At 38.2% G+C, this 19,432-nt stretch overlaps 1 protein-coding gene across 1 annotated transcript; it reads left to right on the top strand.

The window, feature by feature from the left end:
- The first annotated feature begins 5,988 nt into the window (after positions 1–5,988).
- On the top strand, positions 5,989–14,433 carry LOC121381730 (procathepsin L-like). The gene is made up of 5 exons (XM_041511077.1): positions 5,989–6,234; positions 7,475–7,673; positions 9,191–9,405; positions 10,249–10,483; positions 14,060–14,433. The coding sequence occupies exons 1-5, from the start codon at positions 5,989–5,991 to the stop codon at positions 14,146–14,148; spliced, it is 984 nt and encodes a 327-aa protein (XP_041367011.1). The 3' UTR covers positions 14,149–14,433.
- The last annotated feature ends 4,999 nt before the right edge of the window (positions 14,434–19,432 follow it).

A 19,432-nucleotide genomic window follows, 5' to 3' on the forward strand; every position in this document is an offset into this window, starting at 1 on the left:
ACGTTGTTTTCGCTTCCTATTTATTGCACTCGTTTATTTTGCGAAAGAACATAGCGGTCTTGTGGTATATATTCTTGCGCAAAATAAACTCGTGCAATAAATAGGAAGCGAAAACAACGTATGTGAAGTTCTGTATATATATTGACTCGACTCCTTAATAAACTTCGCTGCCAGTCTAGACCACAGTACCTGTGGTCTAGACCCGCTCCTGCTAAAATTCCGTTCCACGCACCTGAACTGGTTGTAAATCAAAATTCAAGATCAGCGTTTTAAATTAGACTTAAAAGAATATGGATATATAAACATGACCAACGATTATTGTATTTGTGATACGAATATAATCTATTGTCCTACTATAATTCTATTTAATCGGCAGCGTCATGTGGACTTTATGATAACAATTTGTAGAACTAAATATAAATATAAGACAGATGTATTTTTAAAACCAAACAAGAGTTGAAATTTCGAATTCGGAAAGGGTCAATGGTTTTTATTTTGTATTAGGTATCTGTAAATATTTAAGAGATACAACATGAAAAGTGTTATAAAAAAGACTAACTATGATAATTGTGAATTCCGTCCGATTAATATCTGTGTTTATGATCTGTGATACAAATGTACTAGAACCCGTGAATAATGTTGTATAGATTAAGCAAAAGTTTAATATATTATTATACTTACGATTACAAACTAATTATTCATTATTAAGAACTGTAACGGAATCGTTGCAGTTTTGTGACAAAAGATGAAAGACGCCCCACTTCTCTTTCGAAATTCCAGTTGGGGAATTCTGCTGCTTTCCGTCTATACTAGTAGTAAGTTATACGTGTATAATAATAGTATTTATTTTTTAAACTAAAGAATTTGACTGTAAATATTTCATTTAATATGTGTGCTAAAGGTCCAAGAATGGTATTTTCATCGTATTAAACCTACATGTATATACACACACACACACTACACACACATATACACTACACACACACACACACACACACACTACACACACACACACACACTACACACACATATACACTACACACATATACACTACACACACACACACATACATACACACACACTAGACACTACACACACGCTACATACACACACATACACTACACACACACACCTACACTACACACACATATACACTACACACACACATACACACTACACACTACACACACGCTACATACACACACATACACTACACACACACACATACACTACACACACACACATACACTACACACACACACACACGCACACAATATTATACATATTACACGAAGACATTAATTTGGACGATGTCGGTTGGTAATGAAAAGGCACAAATATACTAAAAATGAGGTTGTTGTGTGTTACACGTAAAGTAAACGAGTGAACGTTGTTAACAACGACAGGCACGTCAGCCACGATGTCGGATCATAATATTTATGTCACTGTTACACTTTTATAAATGTAATAAACTATTTATCTATGACGGTTGTCTTACTTCTTTTTTCATAACATCAAAACTACCCCCCCCCCCCCCCCCCCCCCCCCCCCCCCCCCCCCCCCCCCCGCTCGCTACCGACCCCGGTCGGACTGCTGGTGCTTTCTTGCATCTGCCAGTATGGGGGGTCCCCTCTCCCACCCACCCCAACCCCTTTCATGTCATGGACAGAGAACTGGCCAAGGCCGGCATCTGTGCCCATGACAGGCGTGCGCTGCAACAGCTTGATCTGAATGTGCACGTAAAACCCTCTGAACTGACCTGACTTTTTCTTCTTTGTTTTTGTATTATAGACTGTCAGACCAATGTAATAAGTTTGTTTTGTTGTGAAGGTACATGCACTTAATTTCTTTTCGCCTGTGGCGATATTAATTGTTTTAGAGGGCCGTGTGCAGTTCCAATATGCACTTAGCCCAGGTGGGCACCTTGTTACGTAATACCTTCGCGCGACCGTGCATCCCAATATGCACTTAGTCCAGATGTGGAGGCCATGTGGCCAGTAGTTACGTAATACCTCCGCGAGTGCGGTTTTTACAACCGTGATTTGGCGACTAGGCGTCAGGAAGTCTAGGCTTGTAAGAGAAAAATACTGTTTGGTTACTGTGGAAATATACACATCATAGTATTCGGTGCCGCGATGTACCGGTGCCGCGATATTCAGTTTTATGATAAATAGCTAGGGTTTTAGAGATATCAGGGAGAAACATATTGGAAGGCGTCCAGGGGGAACGTTAGTCCGTTTGGACTTAGTAATTATATATTTTCTGCTCTGTTGTATAACCTTGATGTGATTGATGTGACTTTAAATATTTTAATACTGTATTATACCAATATTATTTAGACGGTGCTGCCGGTCATCTGACGCAGTAATCTGTAGGCTCACTGATCTAATTTATATAAAAAGCTTAACCAGTCATCCTAGAGGACCTAGGTAAACTGTAGGTTAGTGTCTTTATTGTGATAGGTACCAGTATTAAGTCTGTATTACAAGGTTATTGAATGAGTAGTTAGGGTTAATTAAAAATTAACCAGTTAGGAATAGAGTTGTAATTCCTTTATTAATTAAGTTCCCCTGGAAGCGTTTCTCCATTATCACACGTGTGTGTGTTAGCTTTTCTCAATTATCACACGTGTGGGTGTTGTGTCACGGTGAAGTGATTAGCATATTGTGTAAACTAGACACCTAGAGATTAACTAATTAAGTGATCAGTTCTGGGTTGTTATTATTTAGGAAGCGCAAATAAAAGATCCCTTGCTGCTAATCGGAAGAGTAGCCCATGTAGTGGCGACAGCGGGTTTCCTCTCAAAATCTGTGTGGTCCTTAACCATATGTCTGACGCCATATAACCGTAAATAAAATGTGTTGAGTGCGTCGTTAAATAAAACACTTCTTTCTTTCTTTCTCTAAGACTATATGTCAAAATTAAGAAATATTTAACATCCAATAGCCGATGATAAATAAATCAATGTGCTCTAATGGAAAGAAAGAAAGAAATGTTTTATTTAACGACGCACTCAACACATTTTATTTACGGTTATATGGCGTCAGACATATGGTTAAGGACCACACAGATTTTGAGAGGAAACCCGCTGTCGCCACTTCATGGGTTACTCTTTTCGATTAGCAGCAAGGGATCTTTTATATGCACCATCCCATGGACAGGATAGCACATACCACGGCTTTTAATGTACTAGTCGTGTCGCCACTACATGGGCTACTCTTTCCGATTAGCAGCAAGGGATCTTTTATTTGCGCTTCCCACAGGCAGGATAGCACAAACCATGGCCTTTGTTGAACCAGTTATGGATCACTGGTCGGTGAAATGGTTTACACCTACCCATTGAGCCTTGCGGAGCACTCACTCAGGGTTTGCAGTCGGTATATGGATTATAAATCCCATGCCTCGACTGGGATCCGAACCCAGTACCTACCAGACTTAAGACCGAAGGCCTAACCACGACGCCACCGAGGCCGGTAATGTGTTCTAATGGTGTCGCAAAACAACACAAACTAACTTTGATCATGTTTTACTAGTGCGATATTATGTTAGCAGGTTTTGATCACAGGTGGCTTCTGAACATAGTTTCAATAAAATGTAACCCATCATACACATTAAACCTTGCACACGTGTGTGTGTGTGTGTGTGTGTGTGTGCGTGCGTGGGTGCGTGCGTGTGTATGTGCGTGTGTGTATATGTGTGTGTGCTTGCGTGCGTATGTATATGTGTGTGTGCGTGTGTGTATATGTGTGTCTGTGTGTGCGTGTGTGTGCGTGTCTGTGTGTGTGTATGTATGTGTGTGTATGCATGTGTGTGTATCTCTGTGTGTGTATGCATGTGTATGCATGTGTGTGTGTGTGTGTGTGTGTGTGTGTGTGTGTGTGTGTGTGTGTGTGTGTGTGTGTATTTATAAAAACTACCAAAATGCGCATTCGGCTAGGGTTCATTACATTTGTCATTGTGTTCGCTCTAAATTGTTGTTTAAATCAAGTTTAAAGTTTGTTTTGTTTAACGATACCACTAGTGCACACTGATTAATTAACCATGGGCTATTGTCAAACATACAAACATACGGTAATTCTAACACGTAGTCATCAGAGGAAACTCACTACATTTTTCATAATTCAGCAAGGGATCTTTTATATGCACTTTCCCACGGACAGGAAAGCACGTACCACGGCTCTTTTGACCAGCTGTGATGTGCTGGTTGGAACGAGAAAAAATTCAAAAAATTGAATGGATTCACCTAGGTGGTTCGATCCTGCGACACAAGCACCTCAGGCGAGCATTCAACCGACTGAGCTAAATCCCGGACCGTCTTTCAATCATTAAGAACATTATGTCACAACGTTGACACTTAACAACGAGAGAAGTTGTATTTTATTGTTTTAAATGTTTACTATATTTAAAGATTATTGCCGAAAATATTAACTGACCTTTAATTAGCTTTGGTATTAACCAGACGCAAACCTACATGTACACAGCGTATTCAATATCACAAGTATTGACTGGTAACGGGTACTCTGTACTTATCTCACGACTGGTACATCAAAGTCTGTGCTATCATGTCTGTGGGATGGTGCATATAAAACATCACTCGCTACCAATAAAAAAGATCCCTTGCTGCATTAGTAAAATAAATATTGGGTTTCCTTTGATGACAACGTATCAGAATTACCAAATGTTTGACATCCAATAGCCGATTATTAATTAATAAATGTGCTCTAATGGTGTCGTTAAACAAAACAAACTTTAACTTTTTGCTACTAATGGAAAAAAATGTGGGGGTTTCCTCTTTAGGACTATTAGTCAAAAACACCAAATATGTTAAATCCAATATCCGATGGTGAATAAATCAATGCGCTCTAGTGGTGTCGTTAAACAAAACAGAACTTTTAAATGTACTTATCGCGACACGTTGATTACCGCGTGACTACATATGTGACTAAAAGTGTATGCCTACTGTCACGAGGTGGTCCTTAAAGCATCATCGTAATACGAACATCAGGGTCATTCCACGTGACGTTTTGCAGGAGGGGCGTTGATACCCCATACATTTACTGTTCTGAGAGAAACAAATCAGGGAACATTTGGTAGTGTAGACCACATTTAAGTCACTACTTTTCTAGTAATGTCTGTATATAATACAGATATGTGTAATGAGAGACTGAGTGTGAGTAATATTAAGTGTCAGGAATCTTGAGTGTCAGTAATGTTGAGTGTCAGCAATATTGAGTGTCAGGAATCTTGAGTGTCAGTAATGTTGAGTGTCAGTAATGCTGAGTGTCAGTAATATTGAAGGACGTAGGGAAATGTTTTATTTAACGACGCACTCAGCACATTTTACTTACGGTTATATCGCGTCAGACATATGGTTAAGGACCGCGCAGATATTCAGACAGGAAACCCGCTGTCGCCGCTTCATGGGCTACTCTTTTCGATTAGCAGCAAGGGATCTTTTATATGCACCATCCCACTGACATGATAGCACATACCACGACGTTTGATATACCAGTCGTGGTGCACTGGCTTAACACATCCCCCCCCCCCCCCCCCCCCCCCCCCCCCCCCCCCCCCCCCCCCCCCCCCCCGTACACAAATATACACATAATCACGCAGGCACGTACGTATACCGTTGCTTTCACCCTTTCGGGACCCTTACGAAAATTATTGCCCCTCCCCCGAACAATATCGTGGATGTGATCCTATCAATGTGATTTAACCCATGTACAACAACATACCCATGAGAGATAATACTAGTCTCATAGGTCATAAACGTACACACCTTAGGGTACGTTCAGCCAGCCGTTTGTCGATAACGCTTGCTACATCGGTTTCTACGCTACACATTAAACCGAATGCTACTTCCGCAACCAGTCCGGGGAAAAAATGCAAACGTTCAGCGAAAAACGGCTGGCTGAACTGACGCCAGATACATCAAACATATTTATTTCATTTGTTTGTTTAGATTCATAGTGACTCTGGGCAGAAATGAAGATTGCGTGTCAATTTTTTGTGAGTTGTTTATTGTTTGGCGCGTGCATTGCCGCGCCAGGATACTCGTCTCTGGATGACGAATGGCACGAGTGGAAAGTTGTGTACAATAAAGTGTACGCGACCCCGGGGGAGGAGCTACATCGGAGGAGGATATGGGAGGAAAACCTAGACTTTATTGAGGCCCACAACAATCGGGCTGCATCCACTTACACACTAGGAATGAATGAATTTGGTGACCAGGTAATACAATTTGTATCCATCTAGGCCTACATATAAACTTAGACTGTCAACTGTCACGACGAAGTTGGCCAACTCGACGGCTGCATTGTAATTTCCCCAACTCCCGACTTACGACGGGTGCATCCAATTACAAACTACGAATGAATGATTTTGGTGACCAGGTAAATTTAAATTCGTTCTAGTGTCAGACTGTCAACTGTCACGGTGAAGTTAGCCAACTCGACAGTTGCGTTCATGCGTTGTAATTTCCACAACTCCCGACTTAAGGTCAGGTCAGGTCATAGGTTTTATTAATCACCGGCTACTGGATGTCAAACATTTGGTAATTTTAACAGACTTGAAGAGGAAACCCGCTACATGTTTCCATTAGTAGCAAGGTATATTTTATATGCTCCCTTCCACAGACAAGATAGCACATACCACGGCCTTTGATATACCAGTCGTTGTGCACTGGCTGGAACCAGAAATAGCCAAATGGGCACACCGACGGGGATCGGCTCTTGGATGTCAAACATTGTAATTTTGACTCGTAATCATCAGGGGAAACCCCTATATTTTTCAATTAGCAGCAAGGGATCTTTTTTATCTTCTTCCCCACAAACAGGATAGCACATACCACGGCCTTTGACCAGCTGTGGTGCACTGGTTGGAACAAGAAAGTGATCTCATAATATATTTTGCCACGAGAGTTATTATTTTGAATATTGTTTTGTGTGTGACCACCAACTGAGTGCGCTTTTCATTTCATTAGCAAGGAGGTGGGGGGTATTGACAACTACGTCTTCTCGTGTGTGTGTGTGTGTGGGGGGGGGGGGGGGGGGGTCTTATTTTGTTTACTTATTTTTCTTTTTATATTATCCCAAACCCTATCTATTTAAGATTCGGTAAGGCCCTTATTACAGTTCTATATATACAGAAGCTTCACTACTTATCACCTACAGGTGTTTGTCGGCTTGTTTTGGCCCAACCAACATCCCACGCCTGTGCTACATGTATCAAAGGCGTCTTGGTATGTAGCGTCCTGTCTACGGAAATGTGCGTATAAAAAAGATCGCTAATCGATTTGTTGTTGGAGAATGAGGCAGAATCGGGTTTCATCACTCTGCATCTTTCTCTCGCGCTCTCTCTCTCTCTCTCTCTTTCTCTCTCTTAGTGAAATTGGGTCCTGGACGCCAAATATCGGTAGTTTAACATGTGCTGGGGTATAATTAAACAAATATTCCTTTCTTTTCTTTAAAAGCGTGTCAGCGAGAAGACACGAATGAATGTTCGGGTTTCTTCTCAAGACAACACACTGGCTTTGGAGAACAACACGTTGGCTTTGGAGGACAACACGTTGACATTTTCTTCTTCGTCATTTGATTGGCGGAAAAAAGGAGTGATAACGGCAGTTAAAAACCAAGGAATGATTGGAAGTTCCGAAGCGCTTGTCGTAACTGGTAATATAAGTGCATGTAGCCTACACTATAGAAATTACAAGAATGTACAATGTATTTCTATTACTACTATTGTCGCTAATTCATTTTAGACAACCGTTATAAATTATTTTAAATCAGATTATAAATTACTTTTAAATTGGAGTCTGGTGATACTTGTTCCATGCCACCAACTACCGATAGGGCGGGACGTAGCCCAGTGGTAAAGCGTTCGCTTGATGCGCGGTCGGTCTGGGATCGATCCCCGTCAGTGGGCCCATTGCACCACGAATGGTATATCAAAGGCCGTGGTATGTGTTATCCAGACTGTGGGATGGTGCATATAAAAGATCCCTTGCTGCTAATCGAAAAGAGTAGCAAATGAAGTGGCAACATCAGGTTTACTCTCTCAATATCTGTGTGGTCCTTAACCATATGTCCGACGCCATATAACCGTAAATATAATTTGCTGAATGCGTCGTTAAATAAAACATTTCCTTCTTTCCCTACTCATTAATAACCTGTTGCTTGTAAAATATGCTTGTGGGAAGAAATATGAGATAAACAAAATACATTGTCAAATAGTGATTGCAACCAAAACCCTCAGTAAGCTAGCAGTGTTAATGACAATACATCAATGAAATTTAGTATCACATTACATGTTTTTATTTTATAAAAACATTACAATACTAACAGTGAATTAAATTTGACCACTATGCAAAAGTAGTCCCTAATTTCCTTTCATCACTGTAGTTTCGACTTTTAACCGTTAAAAGTGACAGACCCTAATTTTTAAACACTATGACGTATTTTTCACTATTAGAACTATTTTTCATAACTGAAATTGGATATGTTTAGATTATACACCTCCGTACATTCGAAGTGTTTCTGGTCATCCAGGTGTTTCTAATATCACGAAATGCCTTTTTTTCACATTTTAAAAAACGAACGTGCGTCTGAGATGTACTGGTTATGGAGACGAGCTCGAGACTACTTTTTAAGGGCATTTCCCAGTTTCAACGTCACAAGACTCTTGCTTCACTTCAGTGTAACTTTAATCAAATGTGTACAGGTATGTAGATTAACCAGCGTCCATTTTCACGGGTTGAAACTAGGGTCTGCCACTTTTAATTATAAAATACTTGCAACGTTTTGTTTTAAATGAACCATTTTGTCCAAAACAAAATTTATTTTGTTTAACGACACCACTAGAGTACATTGATTTATTAATCATCGGCTATTGGATGTCAAACATTTGTTCATTTGGTAATTTTGACATACTATAGACTTAGAAAGAAAACCCGCTACATTTTTCCATTGGTAGCAAGGGATTTTTTATATGCACCATCCCACAGACAGGATGGCACATACCACGACCGTTGATATACCAGTCGTGGTGCACTGGCTGGAGCGAGAATTTGGTTAAATTCAATTACTTTCTGACTATTCTAATACTTGTTGTAGCTAATTTGTATTTTATCAGAATCAGAAAAAGTGCGTACCCCGTTGACTTTAGACATGTGATTATCTGCGACTTTCAGAATCCGTTCAAAGTTATCATGCTATCAAGACCTCTGAACTGCCCGACGTCAGTGTCCAAGAAGTAGTAGACTGCTGTTCTATACCAGGACACTCTGAGGTGAGACCCATCGTTGACGACTGTTTCGGATGTGTCCACAACATTGGAGGTCTCTGTTCGTCTATCGCCTACAAGGGAGGACGATGCAACAATGGCTCGTGTACTGCCACGGCACAGGTAAAGTTTGTTTTGTTTAACACCACCACTAGAGCACATTGATTTACTAATCATCGGCTATTGGATGTCAAACACTTGGTAATTTTTAACATATAGTCTCAGAGAGGAAACCCGCTACATTTTTCCATTAGTAGCAAGGGATCTTTTATATTCACCATCCTTCATACAGGATAGCACATACTATGGCCTTTGATATACCAGTCGTGGTGCAGTGGTTAGAACGAGAAATAGCCCAATGGGCCTCATGAAGGGGATTGATCTTAGACCGACTGCGCATCAGGCGAGAAACCTACCACTGGGCTACCCTCTGTAAAGCCTGACATTTTTTCCATCTAATTCTTATCGTTGTTGTGGGGGTTTTGTTATTTAGTTTGTTTTCAGGAGAGAGGTGGTGGGGTTGTTGTTGGGGTTTTTTTTTTTTTGGGGGGGGGGTTTGTTGTTGTTGTGTGTGGTGTTTTTTTATTGGGGGGTGTGTGTGACAAAAACAAAAACAACAATACAGTCTGTTTTAAGGTGGAAGGCACAATGACATAGACGAAATATTATCGGTTATCAGGCAGCCTAACAAGAAAAGGTATATGTGTGATCGTGCGAATGCAAAAAAAAACCCAAACAACACCCCCCCCCCCCCAAAAAAAAAAAACCCAAACAACAACAACAAACAAACAAACAAACAAACAAAAACAACAACAACAAACAAACAAACAAACAAACAAACAAACAAAAAACCCCAGAAGTTCTATAATTTAGGCGGGAGGCACAAATACTGACACCAGGAAGAGGTATATGTATGAATCATGATACATGTATAAAAAAAAGGGAAAAAAAGAGAGTATATTTTAGGTGGAAGGCACAAAGACAGTGACACCAGGAAAAGAGGATGAGATGGCGAGAGTCCTTCGTGAACAGGTGCCGTTAATGGTGTATGTGGACGCCAGCCATGGATCGTTCCAGTTCTACAAATCAGGAGTGTACCACGACTCCACATGCAGCAAACACCAGATGGATCACTCCCTTCAAATTGTGGGATATGGCGTCATAGATGACATATTGTACTGGATCTGCAAAAACAGCTGGGGTTTGTGTTTTTTTATTTATAATTTGCTTTTATGGAAATTTAATGTTAAAACATTTTATTGTCTTGTTTTATGCACTAACAGAAATAAATAAGAAATCACATCAAAACGTAAAACGAAAAGACATGAAATCAACTGAGTTACTAACAATCTATCTCACATTACTGATTTTCAATCTACGTTACATCTTAATATCTGTATTGTGTTTATAGGATATTAAACAGGTTCCATTTCGTATCATGTCTCGAGTGAAAAGGTTTTCAGTTGTCACGAGCTTAGCGAGTGACAGTGAAACTTTCTTCACGAGGGACATAAACATGATACGAAATGGTAGAGAGTCTAATATCCTATTTATTACTCATAATCGATCTTAATTTATATCACTTCGATCTTAATTTATATCAATTTTTGTACGGCTATAGTGCACCAATCGATGATGTCATTGTATGACGTCGAAGTCATACGTCTCTGTTAAAGGGACATTCCCGAGTTTGTTGCAATTTTTAAGATGTTATTGACCAACAGAGGCTTTTTAACGATTGTTTTTACATATCAGATATATTTTTCTGCATAAAATATCAGTGGCTCTATATTAAACGTGTTTCTGATCGTTCTAATAGTTGTACCAAGTTAAATTTTATTTTGTTTCCTAAAAAAAAGGACGTACGATATTATTTGAAGACAAAATCCAGTTTGGGCTTCTACAAATATTAAGACGACCAGAAACACATTTACTATACAGACACTGATATTCTAAACAAGAAATTATATTTAATGTGTTTAATCGTAGTTTATTCGTAGAAATATTTTATTAGTCGGAAACATCTTACAATGCAGCAAAGTCAGGAATGTCCCTTTAACGTTCTAGTGGGACGTATCACTTTGATATGCACCAAGATATTTTTAACCATATGAGTAATAAACAGGCATTATGTCACAACTGGAGAATTAAATTTGGTCCCCAATACCAAGTGGTTCCTTATTTCCTGCTCACGGTATATTGTGTTCCTTTTCAAAACATATGTCGGTATAACACCGATTTGCTATTGAACTTATCTCAGTTTATTTTTGCATGGTGGGTGTCTGTCCTTTGGCCTTACTCTAGTCATATTAACTTGTATACATTTAGGTTTGAAATTAAATAGAGAATATTACATGAGTGGCCGTTAGATACCATTTATCTCACGACGAGTTGTTTTAAAATGTATCTAACGAGCGAAAGCGAGTTTAATACATTTTTAAACGAGTTGTGAGATAAATAGTATCTAACGGACACGAATATATTATTCTATTTTTTACATATCCTCAAAAACCAGGTTTAAACGAATGTTAACAATTTGTTTTGACTAAACGTTATTTACAGCCGTTGCACTTGTAGCTAACTTACACGTCACAGACACATGATTTTCAGGTTAACTATAAGTCACATTGTAATCTATTTCCACCGTGATGTTTTTCATTGGATGCATGACACTTGTGACCTGGTGATCACCTAGGAGCAGCCAGTCGTATGTCTTGAAATTGTTAACACACGTACGTGTGTTAACAACCCATGTGTTATCAAAAATAACGCATGATGTTCTCACCAACGGGTGTGTAAGAAACTAAAATACGCGTTTGTCAATCACGATTATTGGACGATGTCCATTAAAACGTAGTGTGTTTTCAATGACGTCCATTGGCGTCAACCATTGTTTCCTTCACCAAAGTCATACGAAACGAGGGTCACATGCTTCTTTAACTTAGTGGGATGGGGTGTCCTGTCAATACTAAATTATGTTTTTCAGGCAGACAAGTCATCATCTGTACACGTGTTTATACTGTAGATAGTTTTATATTACAGACCTTTATAGATGTGTATCTAATCCACCATATATAACACAGATGTAACAAACGCATTTGCACTATATTAAACCCTGTATGATACAATACAACAATACAAAGATATCTTTTAAGTCATCATCTGTGTACCTGTGTTTATACTGTACACAGTTTTATATTACGGACTTTTATAGATTTCTGTCTAATCCACCAAATATAAATTTAACACAGATGTAACAAAAGCATTTTGAAATGTGTTATTTGCACTATAATAAACACTGTATGATACAATCTAATTAAAATTAGCTCCACTGATTAATTACTATTACCTGTAGATCAGACAGCACCTCGTTGGAGCTCATGTCCAGTTGACCTTTCATTCGACCAATCAACACCTTACTTGCAAAATCATGCCAGTGATTTGATGATGATGATGATAACTAGTTTAACGTGCCCATATACCACTAGGGTTTCGAACACGCCCATCCCGAGTCCGACCTCCGATAAGATCGGTGGCCTGACTCGGGATGGGGGATTGGGTGGTTGAAAATATGCAGAATTTTGAAAATAGCAATTAGTAAAAAAGTTAATAGAATTAAAAAAAAAAAAAAAAAAAAAGTAATTTCGACATAAAATTTTGAACGCAGATCTAAACGTTTAAAGTCCGATCGATATGTCCACGCGAGTGGCCTCGTTAAGGCCGTTTGGGTGCACAGCTTAAAGGGACGAGATGGGTTGCATCCCGTCAAGAAAACCCCTAGATTGACAGTCGATAGACGTTGAAGGTTTAGTGCTGTGCTGAAATAGATCTTGAGAAGCCGGATCCGTCTGAACGAGAGAGAGAGTATCAGACTAGGGTATAGTCCAGTCGTCATGGGTTGGTATAGTGGTGCGGACGGGCCCGACTCCAGAGGATACGAGATGGTATCACTATAAAGCAAGGTAAAGTCTAGAAAAAGAGTAGTAGGGGCCGACCCCGCTTCCTATTTCTTCTTAGAGTGGGGCGGTCAATCTTCCAGTGCTGCTAGGACAGGCTCGGACATGTAGAGACTAAACGCGAACAAGTCGACAGTCAGACGGAGAAATGACGTGGAGGCAAGGAATCTCGCTAAAAAAGAATCCAACCTGGTGGTGCAGGCTGTCGAAACGAGAAGCGTTCCAGCGTTCAATCAGTTCCAATGGCCGCATACATCCCAGTAGAAAACTTCATTTCGCTGACAAAAACAACGAAATGAAGGACTCCCAAGTCGAGCACACGAAAGCACGTGCAGTGTGCACAAGCGAAACAAACACGTCTTACCACGTGGAGCTCCAGACTGGGAATGGGTGATTTGAAATGGATTTGAAAACATTCGGGATTATGCCGAGAGTGTACGAAATGATTCGGGTGAATTACGAAGTATGCCGGAAACTAAGTTCAATATAAATTTTTATATAAAATTCGTTTCAAGACGAAAAAAAAACTGTAATGGTATAGCCATAAAATCTGTTTATGCTAGTATACAATCCAGAGTTTATTACTGCACTTTCCCCCCTGTTTTTTAATGTTGAAATAGACCAACAAGTTCGCCTATTACATAAATAGTCTCGCCCGATATTTTTAGAATTTGTAATTGGTCGATATTTAAATTGTTATTTATAGATGAAATGTCACCTGGACATGGGAGTCCACATAATGCAGTTAGATCTACTGGTTGTCCAGTAGAGCTAATTTTAATCAGATTGTGTATGATATAGAATAACGTTGTTGTTTTCAGGTGAGAACTGGGGTCAGAAAGGATATATATGGATGCGTAGAGGAACCAATGAATGTGGTATAGCAACGCGTGTGAAGTATCCATTCTAACGGTAACCACCGACTGTTCCGTTAGCACAACAATTACGTAGATCCTACTTTGCATTAATGTTGTTATGCATGTGTGACGAACGACTCTTACATTTAACTGGAAATGTGATAACAGGTTCAGTGACATTTTATGAACGTTTCAACAATATTCTTTGTATTGATATCATTTGGCTACACTCACCACTATCTTTACATGGAAAATATCGTTTGCTAATTCATGTATATTGTATGATGGCTGATACGATAGAAATAAATTATCATTAGAAATGGTACCTTACGAGTGTATTCACCGTGTTATTATGTTGTATTAGTAAATGATGTTATAAGGCTAGGCGATATTTTATTGTGGTAATGGTAGTGAAAGAATGAATGAATGAATGAATGAATGAATGAATGAATGGATGGGTGGATGAATGAATGAATGAATGAATTGATTAATGGATGGATGGATGGATGGGTGGATGAATGAATGAATGAATGAATGAATGAATGAATAATTACTTAATTAATTGATTAATGTTTAATGACACAACAGCACAAATAATGGTAGTGCATTGCTTATGGAGTGGAGAAAATTGATTTTATGCACCACGTTTAGATTTGTTTTGGTTGGAAGGAGGGGTTTGGGTTAGGGTTTGGGGTGTTTGTTTTGTTTTGTTTGTTTCTGTTTGTTTGTGTGTTTGTGTGTTGTTGTTGTTTGGGGGAGGGTTGGCATGATGGTCTGTGGATAATTTTAAGATAATATTTTGACATTATCAAACAGGACCCAATTTTACAAAACATCGTAAGCCTAGTTTTGCACGTAAACGGAAATCTAGGACTAAACCACAATTCTTATTACTGTTATAGTACAACAAATATTGTTATAAATACATATATTTCATTTTCTTTTGTCCTTAAAATGTTCCATATTACTTAATAATGTAATTTTTTTCGTGAAATAGATGTCAAACACTTGTAAATGTATACCCGGCATAACTGCTAGTCGCGGACGTAAACTTACGATGTTTTGTGATATTTCCCCCCGTTTTTTCCATAATCCATTGTAAAACTGAGGATGTGGAAAAAGCAGGTGGAGTCCATGTTAATGATGCTCTAAATTTGTGCAAAAATTATCCACGATATACAAACTTATATTTGCGCGAGCAAAGCGCGAACATAATGGTCGTTCTGGCAATTTTCAGATGCCTGTAGTGGCATGACTATGGTCTATAGGATTCTGCTGTATAATGAGACGTCTATAGGATTCTGCTGTATAATGAGAAGTCTATAGAATTCTGCTGTATAATGAGACGTCTATAGGATTCTGCTGTATAACGAGAAGTCTACAAGATGCTGCTGTATAATGAGAAGTCTATAAGATTCTGCTGTAAAATTAGAAGTCGTCGGTTATTGGGTGTCAAACATATGGTTAGCCGTGATGCACTGGCTGGAACAAGAAATAACCCAATGGGCCCACCGACAGGGGTTGATCCCAAACTGACCGTGCATCAAGCGAACGCTTGGGGTTACGTGCCGCCCACAACCGTATGAAGTAAATGCAGACTTGTGATCATACAATGGTTTAACCTACTGCCCCCCCCCCCCCCCCACCCACCCCGTCGGTAGGCCCATTGGGATATTTCTCGTCCAGACAGTGCAGCACGACTGGTATATCAAGGGCCGTGGTATGTGCTATCCTGTCGGTGATATATGAAATGTTTGACATCCAACAGCCGACGATTAATATAGCAATGTGTTCTACTGATGTTAAACAAAACGAACTTTTTAGTCTCTCTCTCTCTCTCTCTCTCTCTCTCTCTCTCTCTCTCTCTCTCTCTCTCTCTCTCGCCAGCCAGTGCACTACGACTGGTATATCATGTGTGTCGTACTGATTTCACGAAACTAGTGTCAAGATACTTGTATTGCCCGAGAGAGAGCGAGGGTAATGCATGAATCGTAATACGAGTTTCGTAAAACAGTACGATTCACACGTCAATGAACTCCGACAAGCATTAATTTAGGAATGGAACAATATTCCACAGGCAGAAGTCAACACAGTTGTCAGTTCCATGCCGATATTAATGTATGACTTTTGTTTATGATCCCTACCACATTTTATCAATAAATGTTCCCTTCCGTCGTAACATTTGGACCATATTTCTGTTCCAAACAAATGCGTAATCATCGGGGGGGGGGGGGGGGGGTACTATCGTGTATCAGTGTGTACGAAACGTTATGCAGGCACGTTATCTGAAGCAAATATTTAAAATACATATTTCCACCGAAGGGATTCGATCAAAGCATCTCGGGCGAGGCGGAGTGTTCTGCCGACTGAGCTAGATACCGCCCACAATCCTGAACAGATGGTTTTGTATTTATAGTCCTTCCCAGCCTTCATGAACATTGATATTTTGTAAATTATTTCAGATTGATTTGTCGTAAGAAAAAACTTAAAAGTGTTTTGAAAATATAAAAAAAACCCACACAATTTTTGTGTGCAATTTAGAAAACAATCGGCTCAATATAAATAAGTTGTAGTACACTCCATAGTAAGAAACGACGGTGGGAAGGACTATAGATGGTTTTTCGATCTATTATTTATTACTATAATAACCAAACAAACATAAAATGCCATTATTGTGGTCAAATTACATCATAATGACCACAAAAGCGGGGTATTGACGTGCATTACGTAATATCAGAGGGTTACGTATTTCTTCAACAGCCCCAAACAATACATGCTTTTTTAAATATATATATATATATAGGGGGCGGACTAAAACAAAACAAAAGAACAACAACAACAAATCAAAAATAAAATAAAATAAATAAATAACATAAAAAAATCTAAATCACAATAAACCAAAAGGTATATCCACAAAGGATCTAATCTTATATGGGGATAATTTTATTGTTCGTAAAACATTGCACATGTAAAATATGTTTTGGGAAGATACTCTGGAAAATTGAGTAGAAATACAACAAAAACAAATTCCGAATAATGTAGAAGACATACTTGCAACAAATATATGGCTTAACAGTAAAATATTAATAGATCATAAACCATTTTTGTATAAAACCTATATTGGTAAAAGCATTATTTTTATAAACGATTTATTAGACGAAAATGGAATGTTTTTAATATATGACCAGTTTGTTGAAAAATACCATATAACTACAAATTTCATCAACTATGCATCATTAATAAATGCTGTCAAATCATTTATATATAAATTAGATCAGTTAAAAGACGATAATTTTAACACAGTGAAAAATCCTATATACCCTTTAAAACTGCAACTATTATTAAAAAGTAAAAAAGGGTGCAGAGATATGTATGACATTTTAAACTTTCAGTATGTAAAGCCAAAAGGACATAAAATATAGTAATGAAGGCTTTTTGTTTGAACAAACTGACTGGGAAAAATATTATGCTTTACCATTTCGATGTGTGAAAGATTCTAGCCTTCGATGGTTTCAGTATAGATTACCGCAAAACAAATTAGCTACTAATACTTTTCTATACAAGATTAACTACACTGATTCTGATATATGTAACTTCTGTAATAATTTTCCTGAAACAATACAACATTTATTTTTCAATTGCGATAAGGTACACACTTTATGGGAAGCAGTAACAGATTGGATATTTACTCGAACAGGAACTATAATTAATTTTAATAAAATTATTATAATGTTTGGTTTGATAAATAATAATAAAAGTGATTTTATAAACTGGTTAATAATTAATATAAAATATGATATATACAGTATGAAAATACAAAAGAAATGTTTAAGTATTAACGCTGTGCATGGCATAATGCAACATAAATTTGAAATTGAAAGATATATTCTTTTAAAAACTTGTAAATACGATGTATTTAATAATGAATGGGCAACGTGGCAAACACTATTTTATTGAGACTTAAAGATAATCTCGACATGGAAACCGCTTGTTTGAAAACAAAATTCAGACTACATTTTAGAAAAAATATAATACTTTTAATTTCATTTCTTCCGTATATATTTTCTGGTAGATGTGGGTACATCTGTGAATATATGTACATGTATAACATATATGTGTATGCATTTATGTATGTGGGTATCTCTATGAATATACTGTCATATATGCGCAATTATGCACAAAGTAACTCGGTTCCTTCTTTCGTTTCTTATTTCTTTTTCTTTTCTTTTTTCTCTATCTTTCTTTTCAATTTAGGTCAGTGCCCTAGAGGAGTTTAAAGAATATTTCTTCATACTAGATATGTCTATGTAATTACCTGTATATGTTGCTACTAATATATATATGCTATGTATTGTATTAGTGATTTAGGGCCCCAACCCTAACACTACGTATTCTTCTGGGACAATAAAACTATAAAAATAAACAAAAAAATAAACCAAAAGACCATTTAACGCATAGTCAATAGCTGTAACAGTACAACTGTGAACGAGTATTCTGTGATTTTCCTTCTAAAGTAACAAAAACAGGCTACTTCAGTTTTCTAGTTTGGGTCAAATGCGAGTATTTGGGATTGTATTACACGCTTCTAGGCCGTTCAAAACAAATCTGTTCTAAACTTCCTTATTGCATCATGCAGCGTCGTACAACGGTGTGATACAAATTAGTTACCTCATAAACAAACGAGTAATATGCATGGTTATTTGCACACTTTCTCTGCGCACTCGTGACTATCGGCTGTCAATCAAAACATCGAAAGTGTGCAAATAACTTTAACTTAATTACATAGTATTATGTTACAAACAATATAGAAGAAATCTAATCTACATTTGTATGATGTATAGCTTTAATACCGATGGAACAAAAAACAAACTGCAATGTGTTGGCTACACTATATTAAAACACTGTATGATACAGAATTAAATCGTTGTTTTAGGTATCAACTAGGGCCCGGGAGGATATACTTTATATGGATTCGCAGAGGAACTAATGAATGTGGTATAGCGACAAATGTGAAGTATCCATTCTAATGAATGTTCCGTTTGCACACCACTTACAATGTTTTTAAAGTGTGTCCATGTCATTGCATGCGTGTGCAGTGGATGATGTGCGACTCAAGTGACGACAGGTTCAATAACACTTTCTGAATGGGATAAAAAAAAATTGGGGGGGGTTGCGCTTTTTAAAAGACAATTTATTAAAATTAAAACCCCACTCCCCTATTAAAAGTAATATTCCAAACAGCACATTAGTATTCTGTCCCGGGTCAGACCATTGGCTATCCAGAGGCTGGGCTAGCCCGGGATGGACATGCCTGAAACCTTAGTGGTATAGGGGCAT

This window comes from Gigantopelta aegis, chromosome 9, assembly GCF_016097555.1.
Source record: "Gigantopelta aegis isolate Gae_Host chromosome 9, Gae_host_genome, whole genome shotgun sequence".
NCBI lineage: Eukaryota > Metazoa > Mollusca > Gastropoda > Neomphalida > Peltospiridae > Gigantopelta > Gigantopelta aegis.

Coding starts and splice junctions, on each gene's coding strand:
- LOC121381730 (XM_041511077.1), top strand. CDS start 5,989: ATGAAGATTGCGTGTCAATTTTTTGTGAGTTGTTTATTGTTTGGCGCG. Junction 7,674..9,190: donor CGAAGCGCTTGTCGTAACTG/GTAATATAAGTG, acceptor TGCGACTTTCAG/AATCCGTTCAAAGTTATCAT. Junction 10,484..14,059: donor GATCTGCAAAAACAGCTGGG/GTTTGTGTTTTT, acceptor TGTTGTTTTCAG/GTGAGAACTGGGGTCAGAAA.